Source organism: Pieris napi, chromosome 16 (genome assembly GCF_905475465.1).
Source record: "Pieris napi chromosome 16, ilPieNapi1.2, whole genome shotgun sequence".
In the NCBI taxonomy this organism is placed as follows: domain Eukaryota; kingdom Metazoa; phylum Arthropoda; class Insecta; order Lepidoptera; family Pieridae; genus Pieris; species Pieris napi.
The window spans coordinates 10,434,260-10,451,030 of record NC_062249.1 but is presented as its reverse complement, the minus strand read 5'-3'; the positions used below and the strand labels follow the sequence as shown (position 1 = coordinate 10,451,030).

Sequence of the window (16,771 nt, the reverse complement as noted above, 5' to 3'; positions counted from 1 at the left end):
CCTTTTAACCGAATAATATTTGTCAATAAACGCGAAATCTCCGTATTTATTGGTCAGTTAATAACTTCATCTTCCTTATTTACATACAGAATGCCTACTTATTGTCAGACGGTGATTTAGATTCTTTAAAATTAAGCCATTAATAGGATTCCCGTTTAGTATGTTAAGTGTTATAAATTAAATATTTTTAAATATGTATATTTAAATGGAACCTGCTTTCTTATCTATGGATAAATGGTTGTGGTTTTAAGTCTATGGTGTTCTTCGTTATAAGGTTTTTTTGTATATATTTACTAATATAATTAGTATTACTATGTATATTCCTCACTGATACGACAACCCCCAAATGGAAATGTCTGGTAAACATAATTTATGCTAGGACTTGTTCCATCCCTAAAGGCGTAAACAACTAGTATATTAAAAACGTTTTATTATATAATTTATCGTTTTGAAAGAATGAAACAACGATCAACGGTGAATTTTACATAAACATTTTGAGGCATTGAGGCATTTACGAAACCAGATGAGAACAGATTCAATATGACATTTTTATTATAACTTGTCATACATACGTATATATGTTGATAAAGTTTAAACTTAAAATACGCATGCGTCGAATAATAGTATGGAAAACCCAGGTTTGGCGCTAATACCTTCTGACTTCAGAATTTTTTTATTACAGTTGTACTTATCTAAAATTGAGATCATGTTAAAATGTGATAGGTTGTTTTATTGTTATAATTTTTTGAACATAAAACAACTTTATGTTCACCATAATCTTGATATATATAAATTACGTGTCACGTTGTTTGTCCGCTATAGACTCCTAAACTACAGAACCGATATCAATCAAATTTGCACACCATGTGCAGTTTGATCTAACTTAAAAGATAGGATAGCTTACATCTCAATTTATACCCGTAATATTATTTTATTGCAAAATATTTGTTTATTATTTAATAGTCACATTTCAAACAGATGGCGCTGTGTTGAAAGTTGGTACGTTTCACATAAGCTACAATTTAATGGCATAACCACCAATAAAGCATGGTGGTCCCCATGACTGGTGTTCTCCTACCGTTTCCCTTGAATAGTTTACTACTATGTAATATAACAAAAACCTTAGCCACAGCAACGCTTGGCCGGTCTGCTAGTTGTAATATATTTTTGAATATATTCCTTGTAGCATATACTGTAGAAAATGCATGTACTAATCATCATGGTGTCTATGAAACCAAAGTTAAATGTTAAAAATTTCATATATTGGGGAATCAAAGTATGTCCCATTAAACCAAACCCACGTATAAAATAAAAATATGATAGACTCTCTATCATCAGGTTCCGCGCAGCTGGATGCCACTACTTTCCAATGTTTGCTTATATCTTATAATTTATTTCATTGAAGCTTTTATTGAAGGAAAAAGTAAGATTTAAGGTTTTTTATGTAATAGGAAGCAAACGAGCAGGAAGCTTATCTAATGTTAAGTGATACTGCCCATGGACACTCACATTGCCAGACTCACAAGTACGTTGCCGGCCTTTTAAGAATTGGTACGCTCTTTTTTTTTGGTTCCTAAGTCGAATTGGTTCGGAAATACTTTAGTGGGCAGCTCTACATAGACGTCCAGGTGATACGGATGGTATTTTGTATTCTGCCTTGACGTACGATAATGAAACTCAGCTGCATGTATTAGTCCGAAAAACTCTGAACACTCCGCGGTAAATGCGGAGACAAGTGCGAGTTACTCAAATTAATAATTTCCTGTTAAAGAAACCTCAATATGATTTAGTAATTCACAATTTAAGGCGTAGTTACTGTGAATAAGTCTTTAAACCTCTCCCAATTTAGTTTCATTCACTATCAGTTTAAACATGCGCCACTTTATTTCTTCATAGGTAATAAATTAACCGTAAAGCTATAAACTAAGGATATCGGGGTTTGCTCTACTCAATATTAATGTATGTTAATGAGCCCTCTGACACCGAGACATGACATTCGGTGATACTGAATTATAGAAAACTATTTTAAATAATCTTCGGCTCCAACTTCCTACGCCTCTGAAAGGTTCACTTCTGTTTGGAGCAAGCATAGTTCCTTACTTAGGCTTTTTACTTCCTTAGTCATTTTGACTACAAGTATTAGTTATAATTTGCATTAAGATTTGAGTCGAGTTTCACATATATCCAAATTTCGGGCTATATAATGAGCTGGAACTGGAACTTAACATAAGAGTATTTTATTATTACTGAGTCCTTTGTACAGTACACAACCCTCTGCACGTATTCCTGGGATCGCAGGTAAAAACTTTCCTTATCTATGATACCAGGAATCCTTCTTTACCAATTAAGTACCTTCTCGAAGGACCAAAACTATAAGCGTACGATGGCTCGAACTGAACCTGAGGTCCTAGTCTTTCACGAGTTTTTTCAAAAGTTCTTTGTAGTCTCTTCGTTCCAGAAAGACTTTTTGTACACTTACACTTGTGTTAGATAGTTCTTGTACACACATAATAAGGTATATAATCGTAGATAGAATATATGATATTATTTTAAGAGACGGGAAGACTGGCTTTCTGTAGCAGTAGTTTCTTTGTTCTTTAAAATATTAAGTTCGTTTGTTTAGTCTTTAATTTAAGTCTTTTTATTTTTCTATTAATGTACTAAATTGACTTATGTTTTGTGTCGTATATTCTGTTTAACGATGTAATTTGCATTATCTTTGTATATATAAGTGTTTTCTTTTATATGTATGTAAAATAATTATATTTCTTAGATTATTAATTATCCATGATGTGTTAACTGATGTTTCATTTTATTTGTCTGTTAGTGTGTGGAAAAGACGCTAGTTTTGGCCTGTCAAATTCAATTCGAAAATTTTTTTGTTAGAACATTTTGGATTATCGAAGAAATAGGATAAAAGTGATTGTTTTCAAGTAAAGTAACGAACTCTAAATGTTGTTTCGTAAAATACATATTTCAGCAACGCACATATGAGTTTTGTTCTTGTTTTGAGTTCCATAGCTGTAGGATTACTTATAAATAAGTAAATAGAAAAATCTTTGCACATAAATCCCATAAATCACATAATAAATGTATTATAAAATCTTAGTTTATTGGACACTGAAAATTATAATAAGTTTTATATGAACTAACGTTTTAGTAACTAATTAGTTAAATTTGGTAATACCATTTAAATAGTAAAAAAGCAATTCCATTATCAAATTAAATTTCCCGGGGAATGTGTTATTAATACAAAATTAACCATAAAAAATACAGCCTAGTCTAATTTAAAGTGAACTAGTCATAAAGTTTTATAGTTCGTTAAGTGCGCGCTTAATCATGACTCTACAATTTATGACTCAAAGATAAATTCTTCAAGTTAATTAGAAATATTATTTGCCATGAAGTTGCCTCTAGTGTAGTAATAGCTCCAAACCTTTTCCAAGTTTGAAATGAGAACAAACTTGTGCGTTCTGTCGTTTCGCATTTTGTAGCCAACTTCAGGTTCACGTAGTATTTCGTTGCTTTTGGTTAGAAATACTCTTTGCCTTGAAGTTGCCTCTCGTGTAGTAATAGCGCAAAACCTTTTCCAAGTTTGAAATAGGAACAAATATGTGTGTTGTAGCTAACTTCACGACCATACCTCAGTATATCACGTATTTAGTTGCTTGATTATTTTTTATAAAAACGAAAAATAGAAATATTTCTTCGTGAAATATATTTGCGTTATATGCTTACTTGTTTTTATATACTTAAAATAAAAATAGATTATAAGACCGTAACAAACAGTTTATGATCACAAATAAATTTATCTTTTTATTACATTTCAAGTTTCATCAAAATCTATTCATATGTTAAGAGAAAAGAGATTTCATATGTAATAATATAGGTGCCTAGCTAATAACATCGAAAGGTCGGTAAAAATAATTTTTCCATATTACCTTCATACAAAATTAAAAAGCAATAATGACTCAGCGATAGATGCGCGTGCGTCGATAGATTACATTAGCGGGCTGAGACAAAGCAGCGATACTGTCTCGTAAATTAATTGACAGGACACTGTGGGATAATATTTTATACGCAAATCATTCTCACGAATAACCGTTATAATCAAAACGATATCCATACTTTAATCTTTGTATTGCGTGAAAATAACATGACTTTGTATTATATGAACCAATTCGACTTAGGGTCCTTCAAGAAAAGAGCGTACCAAGTCTTAAAAAGGCCGGCAACGCACTTGCGAGCCTTCTGGCAATTTGAGTGTCCATGGCCGGCGGTATCACTTAACATCAGATGAGACTCCTACCCGTTTGCCTCCTATTACATAAAAAAAACTGAAAAATATACCAATAATGAACTTAATAATTGGTAGAAATTCTACTTACTTAGAATTGCTTAGATTAGACCTAAGTACTCCTGTGTCTCTTTTTATCTCAGCGTAAACACAATTTGATAGAAAGAGATGAATGAGTCATTTTTATGTATCTAGAACTCAGTCAATAATCTTTCTCATATACATATAGGTTAGAACTTATAACACAACATGGTACCTCGGCAACCCATACGAAAGGAAATTTGAGTTAAATAAACTTAATTTTTAAGAGACATTTAGGGTCTGTTTCACAATGTATGGATAAAGTACCAAATAGCTATGCAACACATAAATTATTTGGAAGATAAATTGTTCTATTTGACATTCATCGGACTCATAACTTTTGATGGACTTTATGTGACGAATAGCGCTATCTGACAGTCGTGAAACGCAAGAATAGTGTTTATCCTACAAATAAGTAATAAATAGCTAATTTGGAACTTATGTGGAACTTATCCGTACATTGTGAAACAGACCCTTAAACGATAAATGCAATTTATCCAAAATAGTTTACGCAGGGCATTGAAATGTCTAAAGGTTATACAATTTATCTTTTTAATATCATCTAGAATTCATACGCCATAAGCCCTTAAGGTTTATAAATTAAACTACGACAGCGGTAACGACAAATCATTTCCTGTAATTAGTTAATTTAAAAGTCGTAAAGCGCAAAAACGGAAACAGCGTCACACCAATTACAAATCAGCGGCCAATTGGATCAAAAACCATGCCATACCGGAACTAATGAAGCCAGTGAACTGTAAGAGAATCACAGATAACAAGAACTGTATCGTGAAATCATAGATACTAGAACATTTTCGAAAAAAAAATATTAATTAATATTTGCGTGAAATATTTTAATTAATATCTATTTGATAACGTTATAATATATTTTAACTAGCTGACCCGGCAAACGTCGTTTTGCTATGTATATTATTTCTAGGAAACAATTTTTTAGTTTAATAAAAATAACTATCTACTACATATAATAAAAATAGGTGTTGATCGAAGAGGGGTGACAATTAAGGGTTGTATGTATTTTTGTATGCTGTATCATAAAATAAAACAAAAAGTTTTATCTAAAAATAAAAATTTAGGGGTGGGACCACCCTTAAATAAGGGGGATGAAAAATAGATGTTGTCTGATTCTCAGACTTACTGAATATGCATATAAAATTTGGCAAAAATCGGTCAAGCCGTTTCGGAGGAGTATGGTAACTAACATTGTGACACGAGAATTTTATATATAAGATAATGTTATATTTTATCACTAAAAATAATATAAGAATTAACTTATCGATATGACTCATAATGTAAAATTCCTTTTAAGACAAATTTGCACGCCATTATGTGTGGCAGAATATGCGAACTCTAGATGTACCACCATAACATTTTTATACCATATTCTTGCAAATAAATTATTATTATTATTATATTTGTAGTATCTAGCGATAAAGATTGTAAATTGTTTAGTTGCGAATTGTAAACTTTTATTGTGTATAATAAAGTTTTTTTCTTTCTTTCTTGTGGTTCTTTCGAATGGAGAGTATATTATAGCTTTAATAAATAAAATATTAATTTTATATATTTTCTTTTTTGTAGCGATTAACAATTAAAATTTAAGGTTATTCAACTTAGGCTTTTCGGCATTTGTGTATGCCGTCTATATTTTAACATTTATACTTTTAATAAATATTTAGTAAATATTGAACCTATTAAATCTTTACGCGGCTTAAGTAACCGTTAACGCTTAACCAAGGTTTAATTGTCTGCATACTCAGCGCTTTGATATTTCTCTCATTTTGAAGGAACCATAAAGAAAGAAAAACAGGAAAATTGTACATAGGGTATTTAATTATTAATTAACACTTTAATACGCAGTATAAAAAAGATTAATGCAAAACATAAAATAATAAAAAGAACTTTACGTAAGAATTTAGGTGGCTAGTCTCCAGCACTTATATTATGCGAAGCATTAAAATACCTGAACTAAACATGAAAGAAAGTTACGTGTACAAATGTAAAATTTTAAGAAATTTATGTGTATAAATGTAAAATTTTAAGAAATTTACGTGTACAAAATAAAATTTTAAGAAATTTTCGTGTACAAATGTAAAATTTTAAGCAATTTACGTGTATAATAACATTTTATCAGATTCATACATATAGTTTCACAATATTTCAATCAAAGTACAATTTTCTAAACTGCTTTCATCCATATGTATTTTATAAAATGCCATATAACACCTATTTGTATATCATAAACTATATTAAGTCCAAAATGGTCTAACGAGTATATTTGACCCCATTACCGAAACTTAATTTATGGAGCTATGATTATACTGGTTTTTATTCATGTATCATAACCGTTTTGTAGACAAGATACTTAAGAAGATAAACATCATTTTTTAATTTATAAAATACAATCTAACTTTTCTTTACAAATTATTATTTGTTTTTTTTTATTAGACAAGTGTTGACCTAGTGGCTTCAGCGTGCGACTCTCATACCTGGGGTCGTAGGTTCGATCCCCGGCTGTGCAACAATGGAGTTTCTTTCTATGTGCGCATTTAAAATTTGCTCGAACGGTGAAGGAAAACATCGTGAGGATACCGACATGTCTTAGACCCAAAAAGTCGACGGCGTGTGTCAGGCACTGGAGGCTGATCACCTACTTGCCTATTAGATTTAAAAATGATCATGAAAAAGATTCAGATATCTGAGGCCAAGATCTAAAGAGGTTGTAGCGCCACTGATTTTTTATTTTTTTATTTCTAACACATAAATATATACCTAGTATTTACAAATTTCTTAACGTGCATAGTCATAATAATAATTTAAAATAAATAAATAGAAAATTGGAATACATTTAAAAAGTTTGGTCCCTGTGGCAGTGTACCTTTAATGTTGGCAGGATTTCCTCCCTGTATTGCGATAACTATTCCTTGAGCGAGTTAAGCACCAGCTCTGGGGTCATCGGTGCTTCACCAGGCGCGAACTTAAATCTTTATGCCTGTGCTCTTGTACACCACGGCCAAGGAGTCTCTACTCCTAAGGGAACAAAATTGAAGTTGGAGGAAAGACTCTTAGAACATCGCTCTAATAGATAATATGTATTATACAATTTTTTTTAAATAAAATGATTGTTTAATAATTCACTAAAGTACAATTTTGTGTCTCAAACTTGAATTTTGTTAAAACGGTCCAATTAGATTGATTTTGTTTTAATGATAACTTAAATCAATAGATACACTAATTGGCTAGTGTAATAAAACTCAATGGCGCCACAACCTTTTAAGGTCTGGGCCTCAAATTTCTGATCGTTTCATGATCATTTGTTTCTAGCAAGTAGGTGATCAGACTTCTGTGCCTGACACACGTCTTTATGGGTTTAAGGCATATCGGGTTTCTCACAATGTTTTACGTCACCGTACGAGCGATTGTTAAAAGCATACATAGACAGGAACGTCCATTGTTGCTGGGGATCGAATCTACGACCTCAGGATGTAAGTCACCCGCTAAAGCCCACACTACTTTCGAGGCTCTAATGTAATATAGGTTTTAATTTATTTATCAATATGGAAACTTAACACATCACAAATACGTAAGTGTCATTCAATTGTTTCACAGAGATTTTTTTTTAATTATGATAATAGTAAGATATAGACATTTTTTTGTTTTTGCTCACAATTTTCATTACTTTTAAAATTTGTTAAAATTTTCTATTTATTAATTTAATCAAGAATCAACTGGTTGCTAATTATGTCGGTCTAGGTATATATTTGCTTAAAAAATTTTTTAAATCAACTTTGACGTCGCTTGAAGGCAACTAGTCATTTTTTTATTATTTTTAACATGTTATTTTGACTTTCAAAACTGCCATTTTAATAGGCCGATTTGACTTGACTTGACTTACTATTTTTATAACATGTAGGTTATATTAAATATTTGTATGTTGGAAATAAAAGACTAATGCTATTTAGATTATATGATATTTTTAATTATTCCTTGGCGATAGGTCGAATTAAATATTACAACAGCAAGGCTGTCCTGATATGTAAAGTTTAACAATAAAATAAGCATACAATGTACATGACGTGTAGTACATAATAACGCGGCCGAGCGCACAGACTGACATTCCCACGTAGCGTAACCACAGATTAATATACAGTAGGGTATTTTAAACGCTCCTCTCATGGCCTTTATTTATCATTGATATGTTACAAACCCGGCTGTGCACCATTGGTCTTTCTTTCTATAATTTATATTCCCTTAAATGGTGAAGGAAAACATCGCGAGGAAACCGATTGGCCGAATTTTTTAAATTTAATTGAACCGAAGTGAACTATTCGCTATATAAATAATTCGTTTCAGACAATAACACTTCCAATAAATTTATGTTCATAATAAAAAAAAGAATAAATAAAATATAATTGTTCTATTTTTTATAGTACAGCGCGCAAAGAGACAAGCGCTGCCCACAGATTTTTCACTCTGCCAAAAGCCACAAGTGCATTACCGACCTTTAAACTATACTATTATTATTGATACTCTAAATTAGTACAAATAATTGTATTTATGATTTTGACTCAAATCCGATTTAGACATTTATATTTTTGGTACACAGTCATATATACAGGCGTTTTTAAAGTACTGTTCATGTTATCCTGTGTCAGGGTTGATGTGACCCGCATGTTGGACAACGGGTCCTGTTTTGTGACGACGCTTTTATAGCCTTTTATAGCTGTTCTATTATTGTCTTGCTTTCAGTCTCAGATATTTAATCTGAACTAAATGAAAGACACCGCTGCCTTTTGTACGAATCCTACTAATATTATAAACGCGAAAGTTTGTAAGTATGGATGAATGTTTGTTACTCTTTCACATAAAGTCGCGGGTACCATCTAGTTAATAATAATACTTTACGCAACACAAACAATATCAACGGGAAATAAATTAAACGATTTATTTATTTATTAACACTTCGTTACCTTATACAAAAACATATCTAAAAGCAGTATACATAAGTTATTAGGCAATGGGCGGACTTATCGCTAATAAGTGATTCCTTCCAGGCAACCCTAGTATGGAACAATAAAAATTAAACACCTACAGAGGGTAAAGTGCATAAAAAATGAACAACAAGGAACATAAAATAACATGTAACAATAACTATAACTAAAATAAAATGTACAAAAAAATAAGCAAAATGTAAAAGCTAATTCAATGTTTAATGAGTCTCGATTAATATAAAGTTGTTTATCTTTATTATTTTCAAAGATACAACCCAAAAATTACCTAAAAAGCGGAAATTTACCAAAACAGAAAAAAAACTATAACTCCTAGACTACAAAAAATCCTAGAACGTACATGGGGGTTATTCGTGTTCCTCTAAGGGTGCTCTATCTCTGGATCACCACTTGACACTATTTTGGGACAACCTGTATAAGTAGCTAAATTACGACCAAGCATGAAACCACCTATGGAATTAAATGGCAGGAATAGTCTAGCGCGAACCCCATCTCTCGCCCATACTGTGAACGAAAACATCGTGAGAAACGCATGCTAGACACAAAAAAGTCAAATGTGTCAGGCACAGAAGGCTGATCACCTACTTGCCTATTAGTAACAAATAATCACGAAACATACAGAAATCTGATGCCCAGACCTTAAAACGTTATATCGCTGCTGGTTTTTATTAATTACCTTATATTGTGTTATCAAAGCAAACATTTATAGGATAATCAATCAGCAATCATCGAACACTATTTACCTAAATCTTCTATATATTTAAGCTAATGTATACATCGATTATTTAAGGTAATCCTTAAATAATCTATGTATACATGTAGCCTCCCATTAATTTAATATAATTAATAATTCTCGTTATAAATTATTATTGTAAGTCAGAATGTTTAATCAATCATTGAAAATGCAGTCTCATCATAATGCATTTGATGAATTGCTATTAATAGCTGATAGAAATTAACTAAGAGGGAATAAAAGTAATATTTAAGATTTTTGATTAAACTATTTTGACTAAAATACTCTTCTTTGTTATGAGGTAAACTGATTTTTGTTTCTGTCTGTCAAATGTTATCAGAAAGAGGCGAAAGAGTATTTTAGATAAATATTCATATAAAAACCTAAACTAAAATCTTTCGTTTTTCTATTTCAGACCAGTCTGCCGCAACTGCATCGTTTCACCAACTGGGTCATCACCACCGCCGCTGCAGGAGCAGTCACCACCTCCGCCGGCGCCATCATCACCACCCCACCGACTTCCTTCGCCACAACCACTTTTATCTCCTCAATCACACATTTCCCCTCAGTCACACCTGCAATCCCAGTCGCATATATCTCCACATCTCTCACCGCTGCCCAGCCATAGTGGATCTTCTATTCCTAGCACATCGAATTCACCACACCCCTACTCGTACCCAAATAGACGGAGCCAGTATCAAGATTACCCAGGTAAACATTATATCTGCATCTTCTACCGCTTTTACCACGGAGAGTTTAGAGGATAATATCTGCAGATGAGTTTCATCATCGGACGTCGAGGCAGAATACGAAATTCCACCCGTACCACCTGGACGTCCGTCGTTCCACAACTGAGCGTTATTTAAGATTATGCCACTACTATGTGGAACCAGAAGCCCACTGAAAAATTTCGTAACCCATTCGACTTAGAGAGAGAGAGAGAGAGAGTCCATTGCCTGCTGGTATTTTGCCCCCTCTTATATAAAAAACTTGTATTTTTTCCCGACTACCATCACGATCTATGGTTTGCTAAAACTATGACTGCAAAGACTGTTTTAAATAGGATTTTCATTATTTTGTCATGATCCCCGGCTGTGCACCGATGCACTTTCTTTCTATGTGCGCATTTAACATTCGCTCAAACGGTGAAGGAAATCATCGTGAGGAAACCGACTTGCCTTAGACCCAAAAAGTGGACGGCGTGTGTCAGGCGCAGGAAGCTGATAACCTACTTGCCTATTAGATTGACAAATGATCATGAAACAGAATCAGAAATCTGAAGCCCAAACCTAAGACGGTTGTAGCGCCATTGATTTATTTTTTATATTTTTATTTTAGATATAGGAAAATTACATAATTGAAACATTTTAATAAATATATCAGCTAAACCTATACATATTTCCAGGTCAAAGTTACCAGTCACCACAAAGTCCTCAGTCAGCAATGTCGCTGTCACCACACCCACCGCCAGTACAAGGAAAGTTCCGGGGGCTGTTGGAGCACGCAGAACGGCTCATGAAACCCGGAGACCCGCACAGGCATTCTCAGAGTGATGATGACTCTGGATGTGCATTGGAAGAGTACACCTGGGTTCCTCCTGGACTGAGACCTGAGCAGGTACTTTGAATATTTCTACTATACATTACTAGACAGAATGCATAGCTACAAATATTATGACTAAAACAGAAATAAATTAAAAATAAATTGATTCAAATTTACACAACGATTACCTAGTTCAATATTAAAATTATCTATGGATAATACCCATTTTAACATCAACTGCCTCCCGGGGTTCCAATGTGTGGGTGTGGTTTTGTTGCGGCGATGTGTGTTTTGTAATTTTATAATTGATGTTTAATTTTATGGCTAAATATCCCTTAAAACTACCCTATTAATATAATATTTAAGACAATAATATTTTTTGTTTAAATATTGTCCTGTTCACTGTTTACATATGTTTTAATAGCTTTGTTTCGTTCCATTCGTTTTGTCTATGTCTTATGTATTTAAACACTTTTTGCGCTTGCCTTATCTAATTTTAATTTTCGGAAGAGGTCGCTCGAAAGCGATAAGGCCGCCAGTTGCCCAGCCCTCCTTTTCATTTAATTATGTCAACTGTATTATATTTCTGTATGCAACGAAGTGTTAAAAAATAAATAAATAATTACAAATCATATTTAAAATGTTCTTTTTACTATTGACGTCTATTTTTATAAAATGCTTGTTCCATAGTTTTACGCTGACATTTGCCACACACAAACAATTAAACCACACCTAAAAAACACACACACTGACAATTATTATTTAATAAGTTTTTATTTGCAAAGAAAGTGGTACATTTAGTTTGATAAATTATAAAAAAAAACCGCACAATCAGCCATATAAATGAGGCGTGCAAATGTAATATCAATTATCATGATGTCATAATTAAAAGAACAGTTAAGTATAATTGTTGTCAAAACTTAATAATAAGTTAATAAATTAACTTTTTAATTACTATTGTAACAAAAAATACTTTTACTAACACATTAAGTGGACACTCTCTCGTATATAGATTAATAAATTCACGTAATATCAAGGAAGTATTCAAATGTGTGCTGAATACAATATTAAGCCTATTATTATTAGCCTAATATTGTTTGGCCAACTAAATTCAAAACACAAAATAAATTCACAGTTAGGGGAGTCTCGCGGGGACATTTTAATTTTTTGCTCCACTGCCCCCGGCCGCACTCTTTATTACTTTATTTTACTCATTATAATTGCTTCCCCAAGACGTTGAATCTTAAACGAATTGTCGAGAGGGAAACCAACTTTTATTTCGACCCAGAGGAGTCGTTGAATTCTTAAGAGTTTACGCGTTGTCAGGAATCGCAAAGTTATCTTGCCGCATAAAACAGCACGTATACAATTGAGTTCCTTATATTTCTTTTTTACATACAAAATCAGAGTGTCTTCCACTTAGTCAGACTAGAAGAAATGTTATAGATTAAATTACTCATTAGTCTTAGTTAGGCTAGATCGTAATGTTAAATTATGTATTTGTGCAGAGACCTAATTACAAATATAAAGTCATTAAAGTCATAAGTTGTAATTTTTGTTCCACAATGTGTTTAGGTAAACCAAATATATATTTTACTCTAATTTTATCAAGAGGAAATTTTGTTTCGTTTGTAAATGAACTCTAAAACTTCAGAACTGAATGTAGAAATTCTTCTATCTAGGCATATAACATTGCCAGCAAGTTTAACAACACATACAGAAGAAGAGAGAAGAAATCAACCTGAAATACAGAGGACTCTACTAGCTTCTTGGCAGAAATTCCAAACTGTCAGTAGATAATAAGCTACTCATCTACGAAATGCTCTTTATGAAACCAATTTGGTCATACGGGATTCAACTATGGTGTTCGGCGTGTGACTCTAACATAAGTATCATACAGAGGGGTCAAAATTACATTTTGAAACAAATATCCAACTGTCCGTGGTTTATAAAAACATCGGAGATTCACGAGCACCTCAAAATCAGGACTGTCAAAGAGGAGATCAAGACCTGGAATATGAAATACAAAAAGGCTAGAAATGCATCCTAATAAGCTTGCCACGCAACTAACCATACCAGACCTAATAAATAGGCTTAAAAGGCGACAAATCCAAAGTCTTGATAGACACGGTTGAAAGAGAGGAGCAGTCTCGATGGAGATTTTGCTTTGAATGCCTAACAGCTCTCAACACATCTGCTCATAGTCTAGCTGACTGATTGCAAGATAAAAACTTAAATAAAAAAATAAAATATTATATGCCATGTTGATAGAGGCGAAAACTCAAATCAAAAATCTTGTAAAAAGAGGAAAAAATATTTGCATTTGAGAGCTTTCGAGAAAGAAAGAGATTGATTGGCCTTAGAAAGGATTCAAATCAATTTTTTTGTTCTGAATAGTACACTAAGATTACATACATATCAATGGCGCTACAACCGTTTAGATCAGGGTTTCGTGGATCAGCTTTCTCCACTATTTATGATCGTTTCTTATAGGCAAGTAGGTGATCAACCTTCTAGACAATTATTAAAATACGGATAACGAAGCTTTATACGTTATTTCGATTTCTAAAAAACTTTAACATAGTCTTTTCCAACTTTCATAGTAATCAGCAGGTTTTGCTTTTAAAATCCTAGTCATACAAACAGATGTTCCTTTGAACAGAAACTGTCCAACATTTCAGCACGTCTTCATCAACCACGCAAACAATGACTACAAAGGGAAACTTTGAAGACAATGCCTACAGTAGTTCCAATATTTCTAGATATACACTTTCAAGCTAAAATATACCTTAGTACTTTCTGTTTAGGTAAAATGTCAAATGGACTGTGTAAAATATATCAAATTGCCAACAGATTGTTATGAAAATGAATTTGAACCTTATTTCCTGTACATAAAGCTGTATATTGTGTGTATTATACTTTCATAACTTTTGCGGTTATTCCAACTGTCGATGAGTAAAATATTGCTGACAGTTCAACTGTCACGTAATCATAAAACAGAATACAATTCATGTAACGTACCAAATCTCGATAGTACAGCATAACTGCATGCAACTGCTATCATTATGGTTTGACAGTAAAACTTTAATAGAAAGTATAAAATGTTCGTATATATAGCCTATTCCGCGGGAGATATATCTTAATATATAAATAACGCGTCACGTTGTTTGTCCGCTATGGACTCCTAAACTACTGAACAGATTTCAATCAAATTTGCACACCGCAGTTTGATCTAACTTAACATAAATATATAATTCTACTGTACTTGTGTATGTCATTGAACTCCTCTTAATCGGCTGGACCGATTTGAATTATTTGTTTTGTATGCGTTTGGGTGGATGGTTTAGATTCACAAATCAGCCCGTCAGATGGCGCTGCAGTCGGTACTTTCATACTTTGTTTAATATCCTAATCGCTTGAAATATCATGCAGGATATCTATAGGGTCCGCTAGTGACAAATAAAATAAAAATAGCCTGTATTCGATTACTCAAAGTGAGGATTATATTAAGCCCATGTCACGCTTAACTCGAACTCCGACGGAGTGAAGGTCTCCTCGAAATTCTTCCACTTGTCTCTCATCCTCGTGACCATTCTCCAATCCTACCCCGCTATCCCTTTTATTCCATCTTCCCAGGTTTCCGATGGGCGCCCCCCTTTTTTCTATATTCAGACTATATACAATATTTTATTCAGTACACTATTTTTCTATTGAATTACGCATGAATGTTCCTACATATGAAATTTGTGAGGAAGATTGTGAGATTCCTGAGAAAGTTTAAGGTGTATAATTCATTATAGGGTTTGTATATTGACGGAAATATAACCGTTATTGTTGAACCTAACATAATTTATATTTAACTTAGAATTATCACAACAAATGTTATATTGAAAAACGCGTTGTAATTGAAAGTGTCTGACGGAAATACTAATCAAATGCAGCAAACATTTTCATTACTTTTCTCCCTCCGGATTATTATATTACATCGTCGAAGTTAGATCACGTATTATTTTCATTAGACTTTATTAATGTGTAAGCTCAGCCGTACATTACTTTATTAAGGTAAAGGTTATTAAATGTCCCAAGTCTGCTTAAGCGTGCGATACTCAACTCTGAGGTCGGGAGTTGAAATCCACGCCTTTGTACCAATGAACAACTGACGCCCCTACGGTGAAGGGAAACGTCTTAAATAACCACAACAGAGAGAGAGAGAGAGAGAAAGAGGCAGAAGGCGGAAGAAGAGGACAGAAGTATGATCACCTATTTGTGTATAAAAATATATGATCAAGAAGCAATATGTTGTAGCGCCACTATATTATTATTATTTGCAGATCCAGAAATTAAGTTTAATACGTGTGGTTTCATATTCCAGGTGCATCTGTACTTCTCAGCGATTCCAGAAGACAAAGTGCCGTACGTGAACAGCGTGGGGGAGAGGTACCGGCTGAAGCAATTGTTGCAGCAGCTACCACCACAGGATAACGAGGTAAGGCTCACTGTCTGCATTTTATACTATTAAGAACGCTGGGAATGTTTTAGTTTATTCGTGTAGAAAAATATAATACAATAAACACACACATAATATATATAATACAGTATTTACAATATTCTTCAATTATACATTAATAATAATAATTAAAAATGAATAAATACACAATATTTTTTTAATAAATAGAAATATAAAAAACCAATTTAAAAAGTTTGGTTCCTCTGCCAGTGTACCTTTAATGCTGGCAGCATTTCCTCACTGTATTGCGATACTTATTTATTGGGCAAGTACAATAAACAACAATAAAGTGTATACAATTGTGCGAATCAAAAAAGGAGAAGGCTACATATAAATTTTTTAAAGGTTATAAATTTTTCGTTCTTATTAATACCTCAAAGAGATAGCTCTAAGCATGTTATTCACATACGAGACTTTGCAAATATTGATTTTGACATCGAGAGTAATAGTTCGCATATATAAATAGCCTAATAAGATCTCTTGTCTATGTATGCCTTTAATTCTGTTGGCAACAAGGGCTTTTTTTAAATCGGTTTTTTTAATGGATTTTTTATGTATAAGGCTACTTTCTTTTACTTTAGTTT

General features: G+C 32.8%; 1 protein-coding gene across 5 annotated transcripts in view; it reads left to right on the top strand.

Moving 5' to 3' along the window:
* LOC125057091 (protein prickle-like) overlaps positions 1-16,771 on the top strand; it is a 289,973-nt gene that overhangs the window by 201,867 nt on the left and 71,335 nt on the right. For all 5 annotated transcript variants that reach the window (XM_047660564.1, XM_047660563.1, XM_047660559.1 and 2 more), the window contains 3 exons: positions 10,554-10,849; positions 11,544-11,755; positions 16,053-16,166. In XM_047660564.1, coding sequence (XP_047516520.1) covers positions 10,554-10,849; positions 11,544-11,755; positions 16,053-16,166 — 622 coding nt within the window. The remainder of the gene's footprint in view (positions 1-10,553; positions 10,850-11,543; positions 11,756-16,052; positions 16,167-16,771) is intronic.